The 22,276-nt window shown below is 45.6% G+C and overlaps 1 protein-coding gene across 14 annotated transcripts in view; it reads left to right on the forward strand.

Moving 5' to 3' along the window:
- Positions 1–22,276, forward strand: part of SLC4A5 (solute carrier family 4 member 5) — a 126,862-nt gene that overhangs the window by 37,205 nt on the left and 67,381 nt on the right. For 9 of the 14 annotated variants that reach the window (XM_073325092.1, XM_073325096.1, XM_073325094.1 and 6 more), the window contains exons 6-9: positions 10,934–11,094; positions 14,830–14,985; positions 17,547–17,642; positions 21,752–21,810. In XM_073325092.1, coding sequence (XP_073181193.1) covers positions 10,934–11,094; positions 14,830–14,985; positions 17,547–17,642; positions 21,752–21,810 — 472 coding nt within the window. The remainder of the gene's footprint in view (positions 1–10,933; positions 11,095–14,829; positions 14,986–17,546; positions 17,643–21,751; positions 21,811–22,276) is intronic. The other 5 variants (XM_073325093.1, XM_073325097.1, XM_073325106.1 and 2 more) reach the window with 1 other exon arrangement.

Below are 22,276 nucleotides of genomic sequence, written 5' to 3' on the forward strand. Positions count from 1 at the left end.
GAACCACAAATAGTGTTCGTTTTATGGAATTATGAGCTTAACCAAGTAAAAAAAATTCAAATCCATGTGGAATTTTCTCTTCCTAGCGTAAGTTTTGTAAGCATTATTAGGTTTTTTTTTGTTTGTTTTTTTTTCCCTAGCGAGCTTCGTTCTTTGAAAAAGGAGTCACTATTGCGCCAGGGATTTAGATGGCTTTTTGAGCTCAGCTGAGCCCTTTCTCTGTTGTAACACAAAGGGATTTGTGTATGTTCATGCCATTCTGAATGGGATCGATGGGGTGAGGTCAGGCAGTTAATAAGATAGATTTTTATTAATTCCGTCTTGCCCACGTGCACCAGGGGCATCCCACTTGTGCCGCAAAATGACCTTGTCTAATGTGCACTTAGGGCCAGCGCCAGGGGACGTGCTTGCTCTCTGACGCCCAGGGAGTTACGCGTGCAGCTACTGGGACAATGAGATGGGCACACACTGTCCTACTGACCCCATTTTTTCTGTACCAACTAGCGTGGTGCCTCTCTTGTATCGGCGTGCCATGCAGAGGTGGGTGGTCCAGAACCCCGGGGTTCAAATCCATGCTCTGCCCCAGACAGCCCATGTGACCTTGGGACTTAGGAGCCTAACCCCTATTGATTTAAATGGGAGTTAGCTGCCTAAACACCTTTAAGGATCAGGGCCTCTGTGCCGTAATTTGCCATCTGTAAAATGAAGATAATAGCACTTCCCTGCTTCCCAGGGATGTGGTGAGGATAAATATATTAAAGACTGTGACATTCACAGGTACTATGATATTGGGGATTCTATGATCTCCATCTACCTAAGATAGATAAAGGTTACTGGGTAATGGTCAGATCTACCCACCACCCTGAAAAAGTTCACCTTGCAGAAACCTGATGGCTACTAAAACCGATAGTTCCTTGCCATGATCACAGGGTTTTTTTGCCTGCAAAGACTTACTGGAGTCAAGGTGCAGAAGGAAATCACAGTTAGTTTGGTGGTTTGAGTGTTAAAGTTCTTGAACCACTGGGCAAGTGATTGTGTTCCCAGTTCTGGACAGGGAGTGGGGTCTAGTGGTTAGAGGAGGGGGGGGTCTGGGAATTGACTCCTGGTTTCTATTCCCAACTCCAGGAAGGGAGTATTCTCTAGGGGGTGGGGGGAGAGACTGGGAATCAAGACAGAGGATCTTGCCACTGACTTGCTGTGTGACCCTTAGGCAAGACACTCCCTTTTCCTTGCCTCAGCATCTGTAAGCTCAAGTAATATTAGATAACGTATTTTACCTCTGTTTGGCGCCATGTCCAGTTCTGCTGTCCACAATTCAAGAAGGATGTTGACAAACTGGAGAGGGTTCAGAGAAGAGCCACAAGAAAGAATAATGGTTTCAAAAACCTGCCTTATAGTGATAACCTCAATAAATTGAGCTTCTTGAGTCTAAGGGATGAGTTGATCACAGTTTATGGGCTTGCCTCCCCGGTGCCTTAGTCCATACTACAGGGGTGTAGATTCTAAAGCCCACCAGCGTGTTGCACGCTAACTGGTGATGTGGACTCGGCTGGCATGCACGAAAAGTTCCCTAATGCATGGTAACATAGTTCTGTTTGAAACATGGGTCAGCACACAGCATGCAGGTGCCCCTCTATTGCGGACAATGGCACCATTAAACAAGCCCTACAAGTACCTACATGAGGAACAAATATTTGGCAGTGGGCTCTTCAATCTAGCGGACAAAGATATAACATCATCCAATGGTTTGGAAGCTGAAGCTAGACAAACTTAGAAAATACGGTCTAAAATTTCAATAGTGAGGGTATAGAATCATAGAATATCAGGGTTGGAAGAGACCTCAGGAGGTCATCTAGTCCAACCCCCTGCTCAAAGCAGGACCAATCCCCAATTAAATCATCCCAGCCAGGGCTTTGTCAAGCCTGACCTTAAAAACTTCTAAGGAAAGAGATTCCACCACCTCCCTAGGTAACGCATTGCAGTGTTTCACCACCCTCCTAGTGAAAAAGTTTTTCCTAATATCCAACCTAAACCTCCCCCACTGCAACTTGAGACCATTACTCCTTGTCCTGTCCTCTTCCACCACTGAGAATAGTCTAGAACCATCCTCTCTGGAACCACCTCTCAGGTAGTTGAAAGCAGCTATCAAATCCCCCCTCATTCTTCTCTTCTGCAGACTAAACAATCCCAGTTCCCTCAGCCTCTCCTCATAAGTCATGTGTTCCAGACCCCTAATCATTTTTGTTGCCCTTCGCTGGACTCTCTCCAATTTATCCACATCCTTCTCGTAGTGTGGGGCCCAAAACTGGACACAGTACTCCAGATGAGGCCTCACCAATGTCAAATAGAGGGGGGTGATCACGTCCCTCGATCTGCTCGCTATGCCCCTACTTATACATCCCAAAATGCCATTGGCCTTCTTGGCACAAGGGCACACTGCTGACTCATATCCAGCTTCTCGTCCACCGTCATCCCTAGGTCCTTTTCCGCAGAACTGCTGCCTAGCCATTCGGTCCCTAGTCTGTAGCTGTGCATTGGGTTCTTCCGTCCTAAGTGCAGGACCCTGCATTTATCCTTATTGAACCTCATCAGATTTCTTTTGGCCCAATCCTCCAATTTGTCTAGGTCCCTCTGTATCCTATCCCTGCCCTTCAGCGTATCTACCACTCCTCCCAGTTTAGTATCATCCGCAAATTTGCTGAGAGTACAATCCACACCATCCTCCAGATCATTTATGAAGATATTGAACAAAACCGACCCCAGGACCAACCCCTGGGGCACTCCACTTGACACCGGCTGCCAACTAGACATGGAGCCATTGATCGCTACCCGTTGAGCCCGACAATCTAGCCAACTTTCTACCCACCTTATAGTGCATTCATCCAGCCCATACTTCTTTAACTTGCTGACAAGAATACTATGGGAGACTGTGTCAAAAGCTTTGCTAAAGTCAAGAAACAATACATCCACTGCTTTCCCTTCATCCACAGAACCAGTAATCTCATCATAGAAGGCGATTAGATTAGTCAGGCATGACCTTCCCTTGGTGAATCCATGCTGACTGTTCCTGATCACTTTCCTCTCATGTAAGTGCTTCAGGATTGATTCTTTGAGGACCTGCTCCATGATTTTTCCAGGGACTGAGGTGAGGCTGACTGGCCTGTAGTTCCCAGGATCCTCCTTCTTCCCTTTTTTAAAGATTGGCACTACATTAGCCTTTTTCCAGTCATCTGGGACTTCCCCCGTTCGCCACGAGTTTTCAAAGATAATGGCCAATGGCTCTGCAATCACAGCCACCAATTCCTTTAGCACTCTCGGATGCAACTCGTCCGGCCCCGTGGACTTGTGCACGTCCAGCTTTTCAAAATAGTCCCTAACCACCTCTTTCTCCACAGAGGGCTGGCCATCTCTTCCCCATGTTGTGATGCCCAGCGCAGCAGTCTGGGAGCTGACCTTGTTCGTGAAGACAGAGGCAAAAAAAGCATTGAGTACATTAGCTTTTTCCACATCCTCTGTCACTAGGTTGCCTCCCTCATTCAGTAAGGGGCCCACACTTTCCTTGGCTTTCTTCTTGTTGCCAACATACCTGAAGAAACCCTTCTTGTTATTCTTGACATCTCTCGCTAGCTGCAGCTCCAGGTGCGATTTGGCCCTCCTGATTTCATTCCTACATGCCCGAGCAATATTTTTATACTCTTCCCTGGTCATATGTCCAACCTTCCACTTCTTGTAAGCTTCTTTTTTATGTTTAAGATCCTCAAGGATTTCACCGTTAAGCCAAGCTGGTCGCCTGCCATATTTACTATTCTTTTGACACATCGGGATGGTTTGTCCCTGTAACCTCAACAGGGATTCCTTGAAATACAGCCAGCTCTCCTGGACTCCTTTCCCCTTCATGTTAGTCCCCCAGGGGATCCTACCCATCCGTTCCCTGAGGGAGTCGAAGTCTGCTTTCCTGAAGTCCAGGGTCCGTATCCTGCTGCTTACCTTTCTTCCCTGTGTCAGGATCCTGAACTCAACCAACTCATGGTCACTGCCTCCCAGATTCCCATCCACTTTTGCTTCCCCTACTAATTCTTCCCGGTTTGTGAGCAGCAGGTCAAGAAAAGCTCCCCCCCTAGTTGGCTCCTCTAGCACTTGCACCAGGAAATTGTCCCCTACGCTTTCCAAAAACTTCCTGGATTGTCTATGCACCGCTGTATTGCTCTCCCAGCAGATATCAGGAAAATTAAAGTACCCATGAGAACCAGGGGTAATTAAGCATTGGAACAATTTACCAAGAGTTGTGGATTTTCCATCAGTGGCCATTTTTAAATCAAGATTAGATGTTTTTCTAAAAGCTCTGGTCTACGAATTATTTTGGGGAACTTCCATGGCGTGAGTTAGGCAGGAAGTCAGACTAGATGATCACAATGGTCTGTTCTGATCTTGGAATCTATTAATGTAGGTCATCGTCCCTATCTTAAAAGGTGAAGCTTGTTTCACTAATGTTTAGCAAGCTGTATGAAATCTTTGGATGAAAGGTACTTAGAAGCACAAAGTGTTTTCATCACTATTAGGCTGATTCTGCAATGACTAAGTCCATCAACTTCCTTTATTTTCAGTGGGAACTGGTGTCACTTAGAACGTGGCCCAGCCTGGCAGGATCCAGCCCTGTCCCATCAGCGAGGATCCAAAGAAACTGCATGTGTGTGAGGCATTAGACATTGTTGAGCCTGTTTGGACAACTGATTTAGTTAACTTTTAGTCTGTTTTTGGAAGCAAGCGATTTCCCAAAGCATCTAAGTGAGCTGGCACACAAGTCCCCCTGACTTTCAATGAGACTTGTTCTCCTAACTCACTTGAATAATTTGGAAAATCCCTCCCTAGGGTGGTATTTCATTTTCCTTTGGTCTTCCTGTCTGCACACTAAATTGGCTCTATATGGGTATGTCTACACTGCACACTAAGCCAGGACTCTAATTCAGGTTTGAGCCCAAGCTCCCATCCCCACCTCCTCCCTGCTTCCATCTACACCCAGATCAGTCTGACTCAAGTCATCAGGCACTCAGGCCCTAGAATCTTACTAAGGGGGGGGTGGGTCAGAGCCCAAGTCCCACTGTGACTTGGATCCAATCCCTGTCACTGTGCAGTGTGGACACAGGTCAAGCCACAGACCCAAGTCAGAAGGTCTGTGTCGTGCAGTATGGATGTGTTAGCATGACTGTGAGACCCGGATCCAGCAATTGTAAACCCATGCTTACAATGCAGTGTGGATGCCCCATCATGGGCAGTGTAGACATATCCTAAGTGTTTGGGTTGTTGGCAGAAGCATAATCGCACGGAGCTACGACCCCAGGGCTGGTAGGTGTCTGCTGAATGTGGTTTAACCCTTTGGAGACTGGGCATATGTAATCTACATCCTAAGCATTCGTTTTCTTGCCAGCCTGGATTAAAACACCAGCATTCTACAGGTTAATGTTTCTAATAGATGATATTATTTTTGGTCACTCCTAAGGGAGCCATTTAACTATTTTCCCCAAAGGGTTTTATTCCTTTCTATGATGAACCCTTATTCTGTGGGGCTAGGTGTGTGCCAGAATTTAATGCTCTCCGAGATGCAGGTTACAGAAGGAGTTTGATGGATCTCTGTCCAGACCCTTGAGGCGGCAGGTGTGTTTAACTGGCCTAAAAGTCATCAGCACAATTGACACTAATCAGCCCTCTCGCCAGGAGCCTCAGTAGTGAGGCCAAGGAGTGAATAGGCCATGGAGACTGGACTCCCTCTCACCCAGTCGGAGTGGGTTCAGGTGCATTAGCGAGAGAGTGTGGGGAGAAGGTTACAGTGCTACTGGCTGGTCTGTACCCACTCTGGAGATAGAGGGCTTCAGTCTCCAGGGGCAGCCCAGGACTTCACGCGAGCCTTTCCACTGCAGGTTTAAAAGCTGCCGAATTGCAGGCTCTGTTTCCTCTCTCCTTGGGTCAGGAATTCACAGCCTCTTTAGCTGCGGGGAGCCAGCTCCTTCGCTGCGTGAGCACTACCTGCAAATAAAACCTTGGCAAGCCTAAACAGGAAACTTCATCTTCAGAGCCAAGCAGCCATCAAGACAGTGTGGGCTTGGCTCCGGGAGTCTAACATGGGGCGAAAGCTGACTGCGCAAAAAGGCCAAGGGTGAGGCATTGCATGCTAGATTGCCACGCCTGGGATAACGATGCTTATAAATTACACTTGCTGTGGTGACGGTGTCTAGTCTGTTTAAGGTTGCCAACTTTCTAATCTCAGCAAACCGAACGCTCTAGCTCCACCCCTCCCTGAGGTCCCGCCCCTCGCTCACTACATTCCTCCTCCCTTGGTGGCTCACTCTCCCCCACCCTCACTCCCTTTCACTGGGCTGGGGGAGGGGGTTGGGGTGTGGGAGGAGGTGAGGTCTCTAACGGGGGGTGTGGGCTCTGGGGTGGGGCTAAGGCTGAGGAGTTCAGGGTGCGGGAGGGGGCTCCAGGCTGGGGCAGGTAGTTGGGGTGCGGAAGGGGGTGAGGGCTACAGCTGGGGGTGTGGGCTCTGGGGTGGGGCTGGGGATGAGGGGTTTGAGCTCCAGGTTGGGGGGTGGGGCCAAGAGATTCGGAATGTGGGAGGGGGCTGCGGGTTGAGGCAGGGGTTTAAGGTGTGTGGGGGGGGGATGAGGGCTCTGGCTTGGGACCAGCATTCTGGTCGAAAACTGGACACCTGGTCACACTAAGTCTGTTCAGATTATAAACTGTTTGGGGCAGGGACTACCTTCAGGGTGTGTTTGTACAGCACCTAGCGCAATGGGCCCCTGACCTCACTTGGGGCCTCTAGGTGCAACTGTCACACAAATGATAAAACATAATAGGCCAAAGGTAGCAGGAACTCATGCTTCAGTGCAGGGGTCAGGAAGGAATTTTTCTCATAGAAGATTAGGGTTGGAAGAGCCCTCAGTAGGTCATCGAGTCCAGCCCCCTGCTCAAAGCAGGACCAACCCCAACTAAATCATCCCAGCCAGGGCTTTGTCAAGCTGGGCCTTAAAAACCTCTAAGGATGGGGTGGTGGAATCTCACTCATCTCCGTGAGTACTGCAGCTTGTAAAGGGGCATTAGGGGGTGTCTTCTTCCTTTGAAGCAGTAGTGAGCAGATCGTCATCTGGTGTAAATTCTCACAGAACCATAGGCAGGATACTGGACTGTGTGTTGCGGGGGGGGTGAAGGCACAAGCCTTTTAACTTTGTGATCTGAAGTGAAATCCTGCCTCCGCTCACAAGCGACAATAAATTTGAGCTGCTCACGCTATCGTGTGGCTGCGAGGGGAGGGGACAGTGGGGGAGGGGCCGGGGGCTAGCCTCCCTGGCCAGAAGCTCAAGGGCCGGGCAGGACGGTTCCGCGGTCCAAATGTGGCCTGCGGGCCATAGTTTGCCCACCTCTGCTATAGTGTGAAAGACACAGGACAGTGATACGTTGTAAATAGTACAGGAGAGCTAAAGCTGACCTATGGTGAGGGTTTATTAACGAATATCTGTAAAGAGTTTTGAGATCAATGGGTGAAAGGAGCTACATTGTGGTAGGAAGAAAAATGTAACAAACCAGGACTTTTTCCTTCCTGAATAATGAATCTCACATTGATGCTCTTTAAAATATTCCTTGAATTTCTCCTAAATAAAGCTCTGCAGTATCTCCTGACTCGGTTCCAGTATAGCGCCCTCCCAGCTTTATGTATTTATTTAAAATACTATTCACTGATTGCCTTTCTCTAGTTTTAACAAGCATCATTTTGTGTTCATGTATCATTTTTCATTCAAAGATCTCCAAGTGCCTTCCAAAGGTGAGTAGCTATTATGGTTGCCCTCTGACAGGAGGGGAACCTGAGGCACCAGAGAGTTTAAGGGCCAGTTTTTTTTTTTCTTTTTAGGGTTGCTTCAGATTGCTCAGCCCGACTTGAGCCCGATTATCAGAGATGTTACACTCCCGCAGCTCTCAGTCTTGGGTGCGCAGCACTTCCTAATGCAGGCCCTGTTGTGTGTCAGGTTTGGCACAGAAAACTGAGGCCTCCAGAGGCCATTTGTGGCTTGCCCAGATCACACATTAAGTCCATGTTCGAGCTGAGACTAGAAACCGCATGTGCTCTAACCAATACATTACACTGTCTCCTTCTCTGGCTGCATTAATGGCCTTTTGTTTGTCAATCAGCCTTCACAGTCCATCATACTACAATAGTAGTACAGGACAATAGCCACCATATTTCTTCAAACACTTTGTGCAAAATCTGGGTGAGGTAACAGTAGCCTGTTGCCTTGCCCTGAATCAGACTTACAGCACCCAGAATCTGTTTCCTTTCTTTGCCGCTAAATGGGCGAATGCTGCTTTACTCTGTTAACCAGGAGGAATCCTGGGTGTCATCCCCCTCAACCTCCCGGCTTCAAGAGCAATGAATCCCAGAATCCTAAATGAGCAGCAAAGCTGCAGTGGGAAAAAATATCTAAATAGTTCTCCCGCTGGGAAAAAAGCATTGAAGTGTGTCAATCTGCCTCCCCTCTGCCTCCCCTCTGCATTTACCTGGATTAGTTTGGATCTCTAATCCAGGTAAATGCCAACCTAAAGGGGAGGAGGAACCACCAGGTATGTATGTCCCTGACCATAGCCTGGATAATCCACAGCTGTTTGCAGTATTTGCAGGCAGAATTAGCATATGCTCTGTTGCTAATTTTTTTTTTTTTAAAAGCCCCTGTTGTCCTCTGTTCTTTCCCTCTGTCCCCACTGCAGTGACATGAGCTAAAATCCAAGTTGTACCAGTTAAAAGCTGCCAGGTTAAGCCCTAGACTGACTAATCCATGAGAATTCGTGGAGTTGGGTCTCTGCAAACCTGATTTAAAGGAACAGCAGCTTTATTTCCAAAATAAATACAGGCGCGTTGCCGAGAATTACTTGTGCTTAATTGGAGCACGAGTCATATTCTCAGGGAGCCTGCAGAAATCTGCTCTCATTCATTTATTTGTGTTCCTCTTCATGGTGAATGTTAAGAAGCTGATGCAGAACATTAAAAGCAGAAGAGTTTTGTTTTTGTTTTTTAAAAGGGAGAGAGCGTTGTCTAGTGATTGGAGCAGGAAGCCCGGACTCTGGAGTTCCTTTCTCAGGTCTAGTAGAAGAGCATGGTCTAATAGTTGGAGAAGGGTCTGGAAGTCAAGACTTCTATGGTCTGTTCCCAGATCTCGGAAGGGATTGTGGGTCTAGAGGTTGGAGCAGTGGACGGGGAGGGAGAGCTCCTAAGTTCTTTTCTGCCACTGAGAGTGACGTCAGGTTAGCTCAGCATCCCAGTTTAGTCACTGAAAAATGGTCTAATCGCCCCAATAGAGTTAATTAACAAATGTCTCAAAAGCGCTTTAATCACCTTGAATGGTGGAGGTGTGTTATAAATGCTACATAACCGGGCATGAAACTGCTTAGTCAGCATGCTGCATCCTCTCATTTGCCATTTCACATTTTCCTGATGCTGAAATCCTTCACACACATAACGCAGCCAAAATGTAATTAACCCATCCCTGAAATGAATAGAGCAGGTCAAGGTTTTGGGAACTCTGATCACTATCAAGCTGATTAAATGAATTTTCCAGTGTCCTACCGCGACAGATGTACCAGGCCTTTTTTGCCCCCAATGCAGCATCACCACCCTAACACGCTCCACCCAAAGGAAAACCGTTGGCTGGGAAAGAGGGGCAATGAGTTAGAACTCAGAACACTGCCATTCAGGTTCTGGTACCTGCCGAACCAACAAGACTTGGTCCTCCAGGGGCTAGAAGAGGAGTGGGAGGAGTTATTAGCCAATCAGGACCCACCAGGCGATATAAGAAGGCTTGCTTGCTTCTTTGTAGGGGGCAGTGCTGGATGAAGCTGGGAGAGGAGGGGAGCTCCCCAAGCCCTAACCCAGAACTCCAGGCCCTCAGAACCTAACCATCTAACTGCACCTTCAGCTGAAGGGGTCCAATAAACTAGTGGTTTTGTCTTGAAGTTTAAGGGCTCAGGTGACCAATTTTGGGGGTTGAACATTAATTGTTAAAGGATGAGCAAAGAGCTCATCAGACACCTTGCTCCAGGCACGCTGGGACACCGTCCTTTTAGTATTTGTTCGCTGTATGCATAAGCACATTATTAGTTCATAGATGCACATGGCACTTCACCAATAAAATGCTTTCCCTGCCTTGAAGACTTTACAATCAATTTTTTTTCATAGCAACATAAGTATTATGTTGAGAGAGAAAGAGGAGGGGGGAGGGCCTGATCCCAGCAGTGAGATTTACCAACCCAGCAGGTTCTGTTCCTCTTTCAGATGATGTGACTTTAGGCAAATAACTTAACCTCTCTGCCTCCACTTCCTCATCTGTAGTATGCAGACATACATTACAGAGATGGTCCGAGGGTGAATTGGTGAAAGCTCGTAAAGCGCTTGGCAGATGGAAAGTGCTATCTATGTTCATGTGAAGCATTACCTCCCTTTAATAAAAAAGGTCATTTAAAACCATGTGTGAATTGGACTCATGAAAGGAGTGCTTCATATAACATAGCGCTGATAAAGCTCTTGTAAGATTCCTCTAGCTATGAAGCTTTGCCAATGCACCACCACCCTGACCTAGGACTCTTCTAGATATCCCAGCCCTGAACCATGCTCTGCCAATGCCTCTCAGTCCTCAGCTGTTCCAGCCCAGGGCTCCTCCAGGCACCTCCGCTCTTACTCATCCAGATTATTGCTGATAAATATATCTAACTGTAAAATGCACAAAGGCTGTACAGCAGCTGCCCTGTGATAGATCTATTCTGTTCAAGTTCTTACATTGTACCCATCACCTTGGTACCTGATCACCTGATTGGTGCACATTTTGGACAGATGTGCAATTTACAGCCATGCATTTGTACCCTGTACCGATCACACCTGTGGCTTTTGTTGTTTCAGGTGGATAAAGTTCGAAGAAAAGGTGGAAGAAGGAGGGGAGAGATGGAGCAAACCTCATGTGTCAACGTTATCTTTGCACAGCCTGTTTGAACTACGCACGTGTCTACAGACAGGGACGGTGCTACTAGACTTAGACGGCTACTCCCTACCACAGATCATCGGTATTAACCTCTCAATACAAACAGCGGTGGGGTTTTCTTGAGGTGGTTTCATTGGTGCTCTAGCTTGACCTAGAACTAGAGGAATGTGTCACTCATGGTGGAAGGGAGGGTTAATGGCACATCAAACGGCGCACAATGTAACTGACCGTATCGAGCCTGATTCTCCACTTGTGTAGTCATTCACTTGCGTAAATAGTAAGATAGTGTAATGTAAATAATAAGACAATGTGGGCAAGTGGCTACGGTGATGGACAATAAATTTATTCTGTGTGAGAGGATGTTAGACCACTAGGGTAGGCTTGGGGAGAGTGGAGTTCAGTTCCCTGATCTGCCACAGTCTTCCTGTGTGGCCCTGGGCACTCAGGCCCAGATTTGTAATGATACGCACTCAGCATTGCAACACCAAACTGATTTAGGAGCCCTTGTCTCATTTTCAAAAGGGATTAGGAGCCAATATCCAAATTATGTAGGCTCCTAAGTGCCTAAATCCCTTTTGAAAATGAGGTTCCTACATCAATTAAGTATTGCAATGCTTAGCGCAGCAATGCCTGAATTCTGTTTAAAAATCGGGGGCCTTAGTCTCTTGGGGCCTCAGTTCCTCATCTGGAAAGTAGGGATAACAGTGCTGCCCCCTCCCACCCCACAGAGGTGTTGAGGCTAAACACGTTAAAGTTTGTGAAGTGGATAAGCCCCGATCCTCAAAGGTACCGAGCTCTCCTGACTTTTATTGAAACCAATGGGAGTTAAATCCCTAAACACCTTCGAGCATCTGGGGGCCAGATACGTACCTAAAGTCGATTATGCACTGTAACTGTAAATCACTACTGCTCTGACATGCTTGCATTTGACTCCCACTTTTCTGTGTTTACACATTTACACCTTTGCAGTCAGGTGCAGTGAGATTCTTTATTACATATCACTCCACTGCAATCCATCCAATATGACATTAGGCAATGAAAGGATGAGGAGGAGGAGGTTGTTGCTAGATTAGTTTCTGTTACCTGGTGGGTCTTACGCAGTGTAACTGTAGCCATGTCAGTCCCCAAATATTAGATAGGATCTCACCGCACCCACCTTGTCTCTCTGGTGGGTCTTATGCTTACGGCTCAAAAAACCCCACACTTGTGTGTCGAGGAAGCTCTGACTAGTGGTTGGAGCTGGGACTCCTGGGTTCTATTCTGAGACCTGTAGGTGTTAGTCAGGCTCTAGTTAATGTTTGTAAAGCATCCTGAGATTATATAAACCTGATAGGTGAAGAAAAGCTGAAAAGAGCAGATGCAGTATTACGTCAAAACTAACAGTGCCTTATGCTGGGTTTCACTTTTTTCATTTTTATTGATGAATGTTAATTTCATTATGCCTTACGTAATATAAGCCAGAGAGAATGTAACTGTTGTCAAGCAGGTTATGTGGTACAGTTGAGAAATGAAAACAAAATTGATTTCTAATCTCTGTGCATCCATTTACTTATTTATTTTTCTCCTTTGATTATATATAGTTACGTACAAACGTCATTACATATAAATACACTAAAAGTTTTTAAAAACCTGACCTGTGAGGAAAGGTTAAAACAACTGGTCGTGTTTAGTCTTGGGAAAAGAAGGCAAGTGGGGAACCAGATAAATCTTCAAATATGTTCATGGCAGCTATAAAGAGGACAGTGATCAGTTGTTCTCCATGTCCACTGAAGTTAGGACATGAAATAATGGGCTTAATCTGCAACAAGAGAAATTTAGGTTAGACATTAGGAAAAACTTTCTAACTCTAGTTAAACTCTGGAATAGGCTTCCAAGAGAGGTTGTGGAATCCCCATCACAGAAGTTTTGAAGAACAGGTTGGACAAACACCCATCAAGGATGATCTAGGTTTACTTGGTCCTACCTCAGCACAAGTGGCTGGACTTGATGACTTCTCAGTCGTTTCTGTGATTCTGTATACAGCAAGTGACTCATGAACTCAGCGGATTTGCTCTGCAAGTTAATGAGAGAAAGCTCAATACATTTAGAACTCGAGAGCTTCCTTTTTATTGTCCCTTTTCAGAGTATAACTACACTTTTTAAAAGGCAGTGTAGTAGTCAGCCTTTCAAAGTAACAACCCACTGCATATGTTAAAATGTTGGCTCAAATTGCTGCACTGTTACATGCTTAGTGAGGAGCTCGGTAGAGGTTTGCCATTCTTATTTATTCATTAATCATCTCTGTTTGTTTGTTTGTTTGATTTATTATCTCTGGTATGATGTGCCTTTTATGTACTTTTTAATTTAACTTTGTGGGCCTGATTCTAATGTGCCATAATAAGCAACTCTGTAGAAATCAATGGAATTTACACTGGGGTAAAGAGAGGACAGCAGAATTAATTTACAGTATCAGAAGAGCTCACTCTCAGTACATATAAAGGCTGGTCTACCCACAGACCTGCACTGAAATAACAAAAGGAGAGAGTCCAAACTGATTTAGTTATTTCTGTGCAAGTCTGCATATAGATGAAGACCTAAGGCAGCTAAATCAGCATCACCAACCCATTCAAATTAGCTTGGCATAGTAACTGCTTCGAAGGGGTGTGTGTTTGTGTGTGTGTGTATAATATGCACTGCATGCTGGGATGGGTTTTTATCATATAAAAACATCATAGTCCCTTCTGTGAATCGCTGCTGATCTCACTGATGTCCAGATATTGTGGTGATGATGAGCATCTCGGAGAGAGCATATTGCTTGTTTTGACAGTTTAGAGCCAAATCATGTAGCTTTGATTCTTCCCAATGGTGGGAGTTTTCCCTGCCCAAGAAGAACTGCAGGAGTTGGCCTGTTAGGCAGCACGGGCTTGATTCTTCACTACTGTGCTCCTTGTGTGCCATCATTTCACACCTGTGCAAAGTTAATGCAACATCCTGACATATCTGAATGGCTGCATTTTACACAGATACCACACGGGTGTAAATGATGAAAGAAGGTACAGGACAAACAGGGATTGGGCACTACACCTTTAAGAAAAGGAAAGTAATATGGCCCTGGTTCAACACTCCATTCTACAGGCAAAACCCCAGGGGAAGCAAGGATATTAACTGGGATTTTTTTCTGAGTAAAGAATGAGCGTGAACTTGTCTATTATGATCTGAACCCACCATATAGCCTCTACAGACCATCATGTATGATGAGACTTCCTACGATGTCATGGAGCCAATCTGTGACTGCTAGCAGCAAATATCTCCAGTAGCTGGAGATGGGATGCTACATGGGGAGGGCTCTGAGTTACTGCAGAGAATTCCTTCCCAGGTGTCTGGCTGGTGGGTCTCGCCAACATGTCTAACTGATTGTCATATTTGGGGTCAGGAAGGAATTTTCCCCTGCATCAGATTGACAGACTCTGTGGGGGTGGGGGGTGTGGTTCGTCTTCCTCTGCAGCATGGAGCATGGGTCACTTGCAGGTTTAAACTAGTGTAAATGGAGGATTCTCTGTAATTTGACATATTTAAATTATGATTTGAGGACGTCAGTCACTCAGCCAGAGGTGAGGGGTCCGTTACAGGAGTGGGGGGTCAGGTTGTGTGGCCTGCGATGTGCAGGAGGTCAGACTAGATGATCATGATGGTCCCTCATGACCTTAAAGTCTGAGTTTTTGGCATATGATGCAGTTTTAGGGTTTGCAAGGAGGAGCTTTTTTTTTTTTTTTGCAACAGAACTTTTCATGCCGCAGCCCAGCAAGTCACGCGTGCACTTCCAATGTCCTTCTTTCAGATGATGTTATTGAAAAGCAGATAGAGGATGGTCTGCTCAGGCCGGAGCTGAGAGAGAAAATCAGTTACGTGCTCCTGAGGAAACATCGCCACCAGACCAAGAAGCCGATCCACCGATCCTTGGCAGACATTGGCAAATCGGTCTCATCCACCACAAGTGAGTTCACAAGATTCAGTTCACACATGGCTGTATCCCAAGGTCCTTATTCCTTTTTGTTTGAACCCAGTCTGTTTTGTGATTTCCTGTTTTTAGCCCTTTTAAAGGGGGATTTCTCTGTTTCCAGTCTAGGATATTAACTTGGGTTCAAATGGGAGGCACTTTGGAATCTTGGCTGTAATGACCTTAAGTTGTCCACTCTCTAGACTAACCTAAAGGGCAAACTTAAGGTTTTGCTTCTGCACATCAGATGTAATCTCTGATAGCCTGCTGTCCCGGCATGCATACTTCCATTGACTTCAGCGAGGCATCCATGCCTCTAGGGAGAGCAGTGTAGCAGAACTGAGATTCACCCAACAGCTCAGAGCAGAACTTTGCTCATACTTTAGTGATTTCTAGCCTTGGTGGTTTTGGCTGTGGTTATTACTCCTCATCGATGTTTACACTGTGGGTCTTTTTCCATTAAGGCGAAATAAGTCTTTGGAATGAATATTCACAACATATAGGAAAATACAGGGGCAGATTGTTTACCCACAAAGGAAGTTTTGCCGTTCACTTCAGTGGGTGCTGCGTTGGGCCCATTATTAAATTGCAGGGAAGAGTGTTATTGCTGTTGTTCTGGCTGCTATTCTTCTTGTTGCTTCAAGCCTATATCAGTCGTAAGTAGAGCTGGTCAAAAAAAAATTTTGACAGAACAGTTTTCCATTGAAAAATGCCATTTAATCTAAATGTTTCATGGGAACGCGTCAATTTCAACAACATTTTCAATGGGAAAAACTAAAAATGCTTTATTTTGACAATGTCAAAAACATTTTGAATCAAAGTTCAGTTTTGTTTTGACTTTTATAGTCTATTAAAATATAGTTTTTAATATATTGTGTGTAGATTATTATGTGTATGTTATAGTTAACAGTTAATGTAATGTAAAAGGCCAAATGGTTTTTGATACTAGCAAGATTTTTTGAAATGCTCATTTTGAGGACATTTTGGGGATTTTTCAGAATGTTGGGATTTCCTGCAAAATGCAGATTCCAGTTCCTGACCAGCTCTAGTGAGGAGTTTTCTATCACAAGACAAGATCCCGCCCTGGCAGCGGCATTGAATTAACATTGGGGAGGTGCTAGGTTTCCGTAAATGCTTGCAATGCAGCTCTATCCTGAACAGTGTCTGTGTTGAAAATGGCCCCTTCTTAATCAAAAGATCTATTCTCTGGGTCTCATGCTGATCTCATTTACACCAGTGTAAATCAGGAGTGGCTCCAGTAAAGTGAATGGATTACACCCACCATGTAAGCACGAGCAAAATCAGGCCTTTTTGTGTGTATTCCCAGCACTGGCAGGTTGCCCAAGGACATTGCTTGCTTGCTCTCCCGAGATGGTTAACAGGTGTAATTGCTACAAGGTACCACACAGCACTTCCTATGCAAGCCTACTGCATTTCTGAGGTAAAAAGGATTACAGAGAAATCATATTAAAAACAATAAAGGAACTTGGACGCTTGCTAATAAGCTTACCAAGCATCACCCGCACCCACTCAGGGATGCTGGCAAGAGTTGTCCTTCAACCCCCAACGCACGGGGATTCCTTTGTGGTCACAAGTTCAGCACAGCTTCAGCTCAGAACAAGCTCCCAGGTTTGTGTGTCCTCAGGAGGCTCAGTCCTTTCAACCCTACCCTAGGGATTGGGGCCCTCCATGGGTTGGGGGTCCAGACCATCCACTGAATCATGCAGAAGGCTGTTTATCCAAACCCCTTTTTTGTCTCTTGGTCCCTGCTGGAGACTCCAGTTTGAATTCATATAAGCCAGGGGGTGGCTTTAAAGGGTTGATAACAGAGGAAGTTATTAGCATCCCCCCCTTCCCTACTAGAGAAAGTACATACAGTGCCACAATAACACACCATTTTTAATACAGTGTGCCCTGAAGGTATTAGTTCTAATTCGATGAGGTTTAATTTAATTTAATGAAGTTTATCTTAATTTCAGAACAGTTCTTCAGGATAATACAGAATATTATCAGTCTGTCACACACCATGCCAAGTTCCATTGTCTTGCTCAGTTTCTTGCCTCAATTATAACCACGGTATCTGAGCATGAGGGCCAGTTGTAAGTAGTAGAGCTTGTATTCACACTGTGTGATGTTCATCCTTGTGCAGAGAGGGCCTGTGCACCAGTCAAATGCCACTTCAGGCCTCAAAATAGGGCTTAAATGGGACTAAGGTAGTGGCATAAGCCTTGCATTGGCCCTCTGCACAGCAAGGAAAATATTAAAAATACCCTGTCAGAAGTAAAGCCGTTCCTTCCTAACAGAAAAATTATTTGGCCTGAGCCAAAAGTGGAAAATGCTGCTGAATTCATTGCCAAACTTGCAGAATATCAAGACGTGTGTGAAATCTATCCAAGTTAAGCACTGGACAATTAATTTTCACCCATTGCCACCCAAGTTTCAATACCTGAAAATGACAAGCTGTATTCATTGATGGTCACACGTGATCCAAGCTGGCAGCATTTGCTGACAGCCTTATTGTGTACATGTATGTGATCTAAATGCTCTCTCCCTCTCAGATCGCAGTCCTGTCCGGAGCCCAGCAGCAGGGGCCAGCTTCCACCGCTCCACCGAAGATCTTAGAATGAGACAGAACGCAAATTATGGACGTTTACGTAAGTTGAACAACAGCTACTTACTTGTTCAGTGAGGTAGCAGTGTCTAGCAGAACAAACACCTGGTTGAGAGTCTGTAATCCTGAGTTCGAATCCTGGTTATTTCTCTGATTTACATTTGGCAAAGCACATAATCTCTTTGGGCATCGGTTGTAAACAACTATTTCCTAGAGTGAGAAAGCAAGAATGGTCTACTTGAAAATCACTTTTCCATCTGCAAATGTTGCTCGAAGTAAACTCTAAAATTACTGTGATTGAAAGAGCTTAGAGAAAGATGGATGCCACTTTATCCCATGGTGATTGTAGTTACAGTGCACTTATGTTGCAATTGCAGCATAGTTACACTGTGGCTACGGTTTTCAATTACAAGTAATTCAGATAACCGGAAGGGGAACTGCATTACAGACTCCCTTATGGTTACACCTCTGGGTGTTCATTTTATTGCATTGCTTTTTGGAGCCCAGGTGTGTTTACCTACATTTCAATTACACTGCAGTTATCCTGAGCCTTGTAGTTCTCCTTCCATTTTTATGCATTGGTGGCAATTCTAGGTATCAAAAAGCATAGCTCCAGTGTATTGCCAGGTAGAACTTATTGCAAAGTGTCAGCTGAAAATTAAAGGTTTTTAAAATTACAAATAATTGCTTTGCAACAAGCCCTGTGCAAGGAGCATAGTTACACTGCTTCAGGATCCATGTTGTGACTTCATCACAGACTGTGACAGCTGGATAGTTGGTACAGATAACTTCCCCCTCTGTACCTTACAACTCCTTATCCCGCCGCGTAGGGGTGCAGAACAAGTGACAATCTCACCCTGAGATGAATATCTGGGGAGGGGGGGAATGTTTGCGTTTTTCAGCCTGCTCCGATGACTATAGTGGGTGTCATTCATGTTGAAATCGAATTAAACCGAGGCGAAGCCTGAAGGGCTGGATTCACAAAGGCACTTAGGAGTGGTGATGCTGAGCATTGCCAGACCTAATATGTAGGCACCTAGAAAATCACTGTGAATCACAAAACCTGAGTTTGGTGGCCAGGCTCCCTGTACAGTTATTGGGGAGAGGCAGGTGCCTCAGAGTGGGGTTCACAAAAGCCAGCACGCTGGAGGCCAGGTGCCAGTTAAGCTAGCCAATGGGAGATGCCAAGGATGCAAGAAGCCAGGGTGCAGGGTGGGCAGGGGAAGGTGGCTCATCAACAGCAGGGAGACTGGGGGTCTCATTTCCCAGGCGAGTGCTGCAGCCACTAGGCTACCGAGTCATTCTCGTCCTTGCACTCTCTGGCCCAATTACTCTTAATTATTTATTCACAGTGGAACCATTTTAATGGGAGAGACTGAGGCAGCCCCACACCAGAATATCTCATAGCTCAGTGGTTAGGACACTCCCCTGAGAGGTGACCGCTCCCACTTCAAGTGGAGGGGGGACTTGAACCAGAGGTCTGCCACATCCCAAGTGAGCAGCCTCACCACGGGGCTAAGACACAAGGGGAGAGGCTCTCCTCCCCTGTTTTGTGTGAGCTCGGTAGTTGTATTCAGGGCTCGCCTCCCAGGTAGGGGCCCACAGGTGATTTAGGCGGAGGAACACCTCTTCCGCTGGTTCGTTCATTGCGCTGAGGCTCAGGTGTCCAGATGCCTAGTGTGAGGCTGCAGACCTCAGATACACAGGCACCTAGGGAACTTTTCCTGCAAACATTTAGCTACCTACCGGGCAGCTGAACAGGGCTTTTGTGAATCCCAGGGGCAGGGGGATGATTGTGAGATTAAGGTGCCTAAAGTGGCCGTTCGGTGCCTAAATTCTTGTGTGAATCTCGCCCCAAGTGTTTGTCATGGCTGGGGTGTTGGCCGACACACTGGGGGTGGAATCAGGGACCTCCAAATACAACAGCATGAGCTGCTACAGGATCCCTTTCTGGTGGCTGTATCAGCTCCTATCCTCTGTGGATCACTGTAGCGGGGGACTTGATACTCACATTCACCAGTGGGTTATGCTTAGTCGGGGAAAGCGTTGTTGAGAGGGGTGAGAAATGAGTAAAAACAGAGTAAGGACCTTAGAATTTGGCCATTGATTGCCCCACAACCCTCCGGCAGATGAATACTCCTGTTATGGATGATGGTGGAGTGACACATGAGATATAAAGCTTTGAAGAGAATCGCAAGACGATAGAACAAGAAAACAATCAAAATGCATAGAATAATGGTCATAATTTTTTTAAACTGCTTCAGCCCTGGTCTACATTTAAAATTTAGATCGACCTAGCTGTGTCATGCTCGAGTGTGAAAAATTCACACCGCTGTGTGCATAGCTAGGTTGACCTAACCCCTGATTCTTCCATCAACCTAGCTACCACCACTTGAGGAGGTGGATTAACTACATGGATGGTGAAAACGCTTCTGTTGATGTAGGAAGCATCCTCGCTACAGCAGTACTGCAGTAGACATGCCCTCTTGCTCCCATTAGCAATCCCACCATCTTAAAAATGGCAGCTTCAATGAATTGGAGAATTTCATCTGGAAGCTAGCGACCAGCTCTAGAACTTGCTTAGCTCTGAGCTGGTTCTTCTAGTCTGTCTAAGCTGTTCTGTTCAAGCAGTAGGATTTGATTAATGATTTTTTTTTTAATCATTTGGTTCCAAGATCATAATAGGAAGTAATTAAAGGGAGCCTGTCAACTTTAAGCTCACACTTGTTATTACTGTAGCTTCTATGTGCTTCATCTGAGATCAGGGCAGCATTGTGCTAGGTGCTGTGTATATATACATAGTAAAAGACAGTCCCTGCCCCAAAGAGCTTACAGTCTGAATGCATGAGACAGACAAATAGTGGAAGAGAAGAATTATTATTGTCCAGATGGGGAATCAAGGCACAAGGACGCTAAGGGCCAGATTTAAAAAGAGTGTTAGCTCCCTATCTCCCTTTTAAAGTTCTGGTCCTAAATTGGTGGGCCATGGTCATGCAAGAACTCTGTAGGAAAATGGGGATTGAACCTAGACCTCCTGAGTCCCTAGGCACCAGGCCAGCTGTCTGAAAATGTTCTACAGGCTGTTTTTACAAGTCACATTTAAAATTACTGTAACTAAAAGAAATTAGGGAAGGCGGATCGTTTTTGGGGGTTTTTTCAGATGGCTTTCTTTGAATATTTGGCAGCACTGTGTTTCAGTTTGAGTCAATTTCATTCTTCACCCTGTATTTTCTGGCAGTTGGCTTCCCCTTTTGGGTTCTGAAGAGAAATATATTTTGAAAAATAGGAAATTATAAAACCACAAAATTGAGGAGGAGAGACTTGGGGTGGGTTGTTGCTTAAAATCGAAACAATGTCATAAATGAGTTTACATTTATATAGCCCTTAAAAAAGAAGGGGGGGGAAGCTTTGAGTAACAGAATTAATCCCTTTGCCTCCTCTTTATTGCCAGGCATTCGTGGCATATATCATCTTGATTTTTGCTGCATGTTTCCTGGAATTTGATAGCTTGGTTATACTTTGAGAGATGAGTGGCTTGTCACCCCCCAAAGGGGACTCTGTGCAAAGCTTTCGTTAACCATCCACTGATTTTACATATATGAATTCTTCTGGAACTGCAGCTTCGCACAGACCTTGAGAAAGCCCTGATGGGAAAAGACGGAAGCTGGGGCAATGTGTCACAGGAAGAGGGGAAAGGGACCCCAAAAATGGAGCAAAATTCTGCCCCCCAGTTCCATCCGTGCCATACCCATTAACTCAGCAGGAGTTGTAAATGCAAATGTGAGGGCCAAATTTGGCCCATGCAGTGTAAGAGATAAGTGTCAAGATGTGGCCAGAATCTGATCCTAGTTACACTGGTATAAATCCAGTGAACTCCACCCAGGTAACTCTGTTCTGATCACATTTATGCCATGTTAAATCTGGAGTTAGTCCAGGTGAGCCACACCAGATTTATCTTGTTGTAAATGGGACCAGACTCTGGCCTACTATAGAAATGAACCACACTAGAGGCAACTCATGACCCCATTCTCCTTTTCAGCAGCTTGTCAGCCACGCAGGTGAAGGGCGCAATATGGGCCTGTGAATCTGTACATTGAAGGTTTGTGGCCTCTAAACGTTTCTCACCATGTCTTTCCCTTGTGCTTTCTTTAGGCCATGCGCAAAGCAGAAGCATGAATGACATAACAGATACTCCAAGCACAGATCAGGTAGTAAGTTCTAAAAGTCTTTTGTGGACCAAGGTTTTCTGTGTATCGTAATGACCGACGGCCTCTCATTACAAGAGGGGAGGAAAAACATATATCCGCTGTTATACTCTCATCCATAAACCGTAAATATGAGCAGCCTCAAAGCTGATTGTGTTCACGCAGGACAGGTGCAAATATACGTACCTCCTATGTTTAGCAGCATTCTGTGTCTAATTTTAATCCACACTCTGCATCTGTAATGCCCTGTCCCCGGCCAATCAGGACCAAATTGTTACATACATTCCAATTTATCTACCTCTTGGTAAGACTCACGGAGCTGACCTAGTCCAGTATTCTATTCCCAGCTAATACAAGATGCTTCAGAGGAAGCAGCAAAAAAATCTTTGTGGTGGATGTTTACGGAGTAACCTGTCTCTAGAAGAGAGCCAAGTGAGCCAAGCAGACACCCAATGAAAGTGAAAGGCAGCAA

This window comes from Lepidochelys kempii, chromosome 26, assembly GCF_965140265.1.
Source record: "Lepidochelys kempii isolate rLepKem1 chromosome 26, rLepKem1.hap2, whole genome shotgun sequence".
Lineage (NCBI taxonomy): Eukaryota > Metazoa > Chordata > Testudines > Cheloniidae > Lepidochelys > Lepidochelys kempii.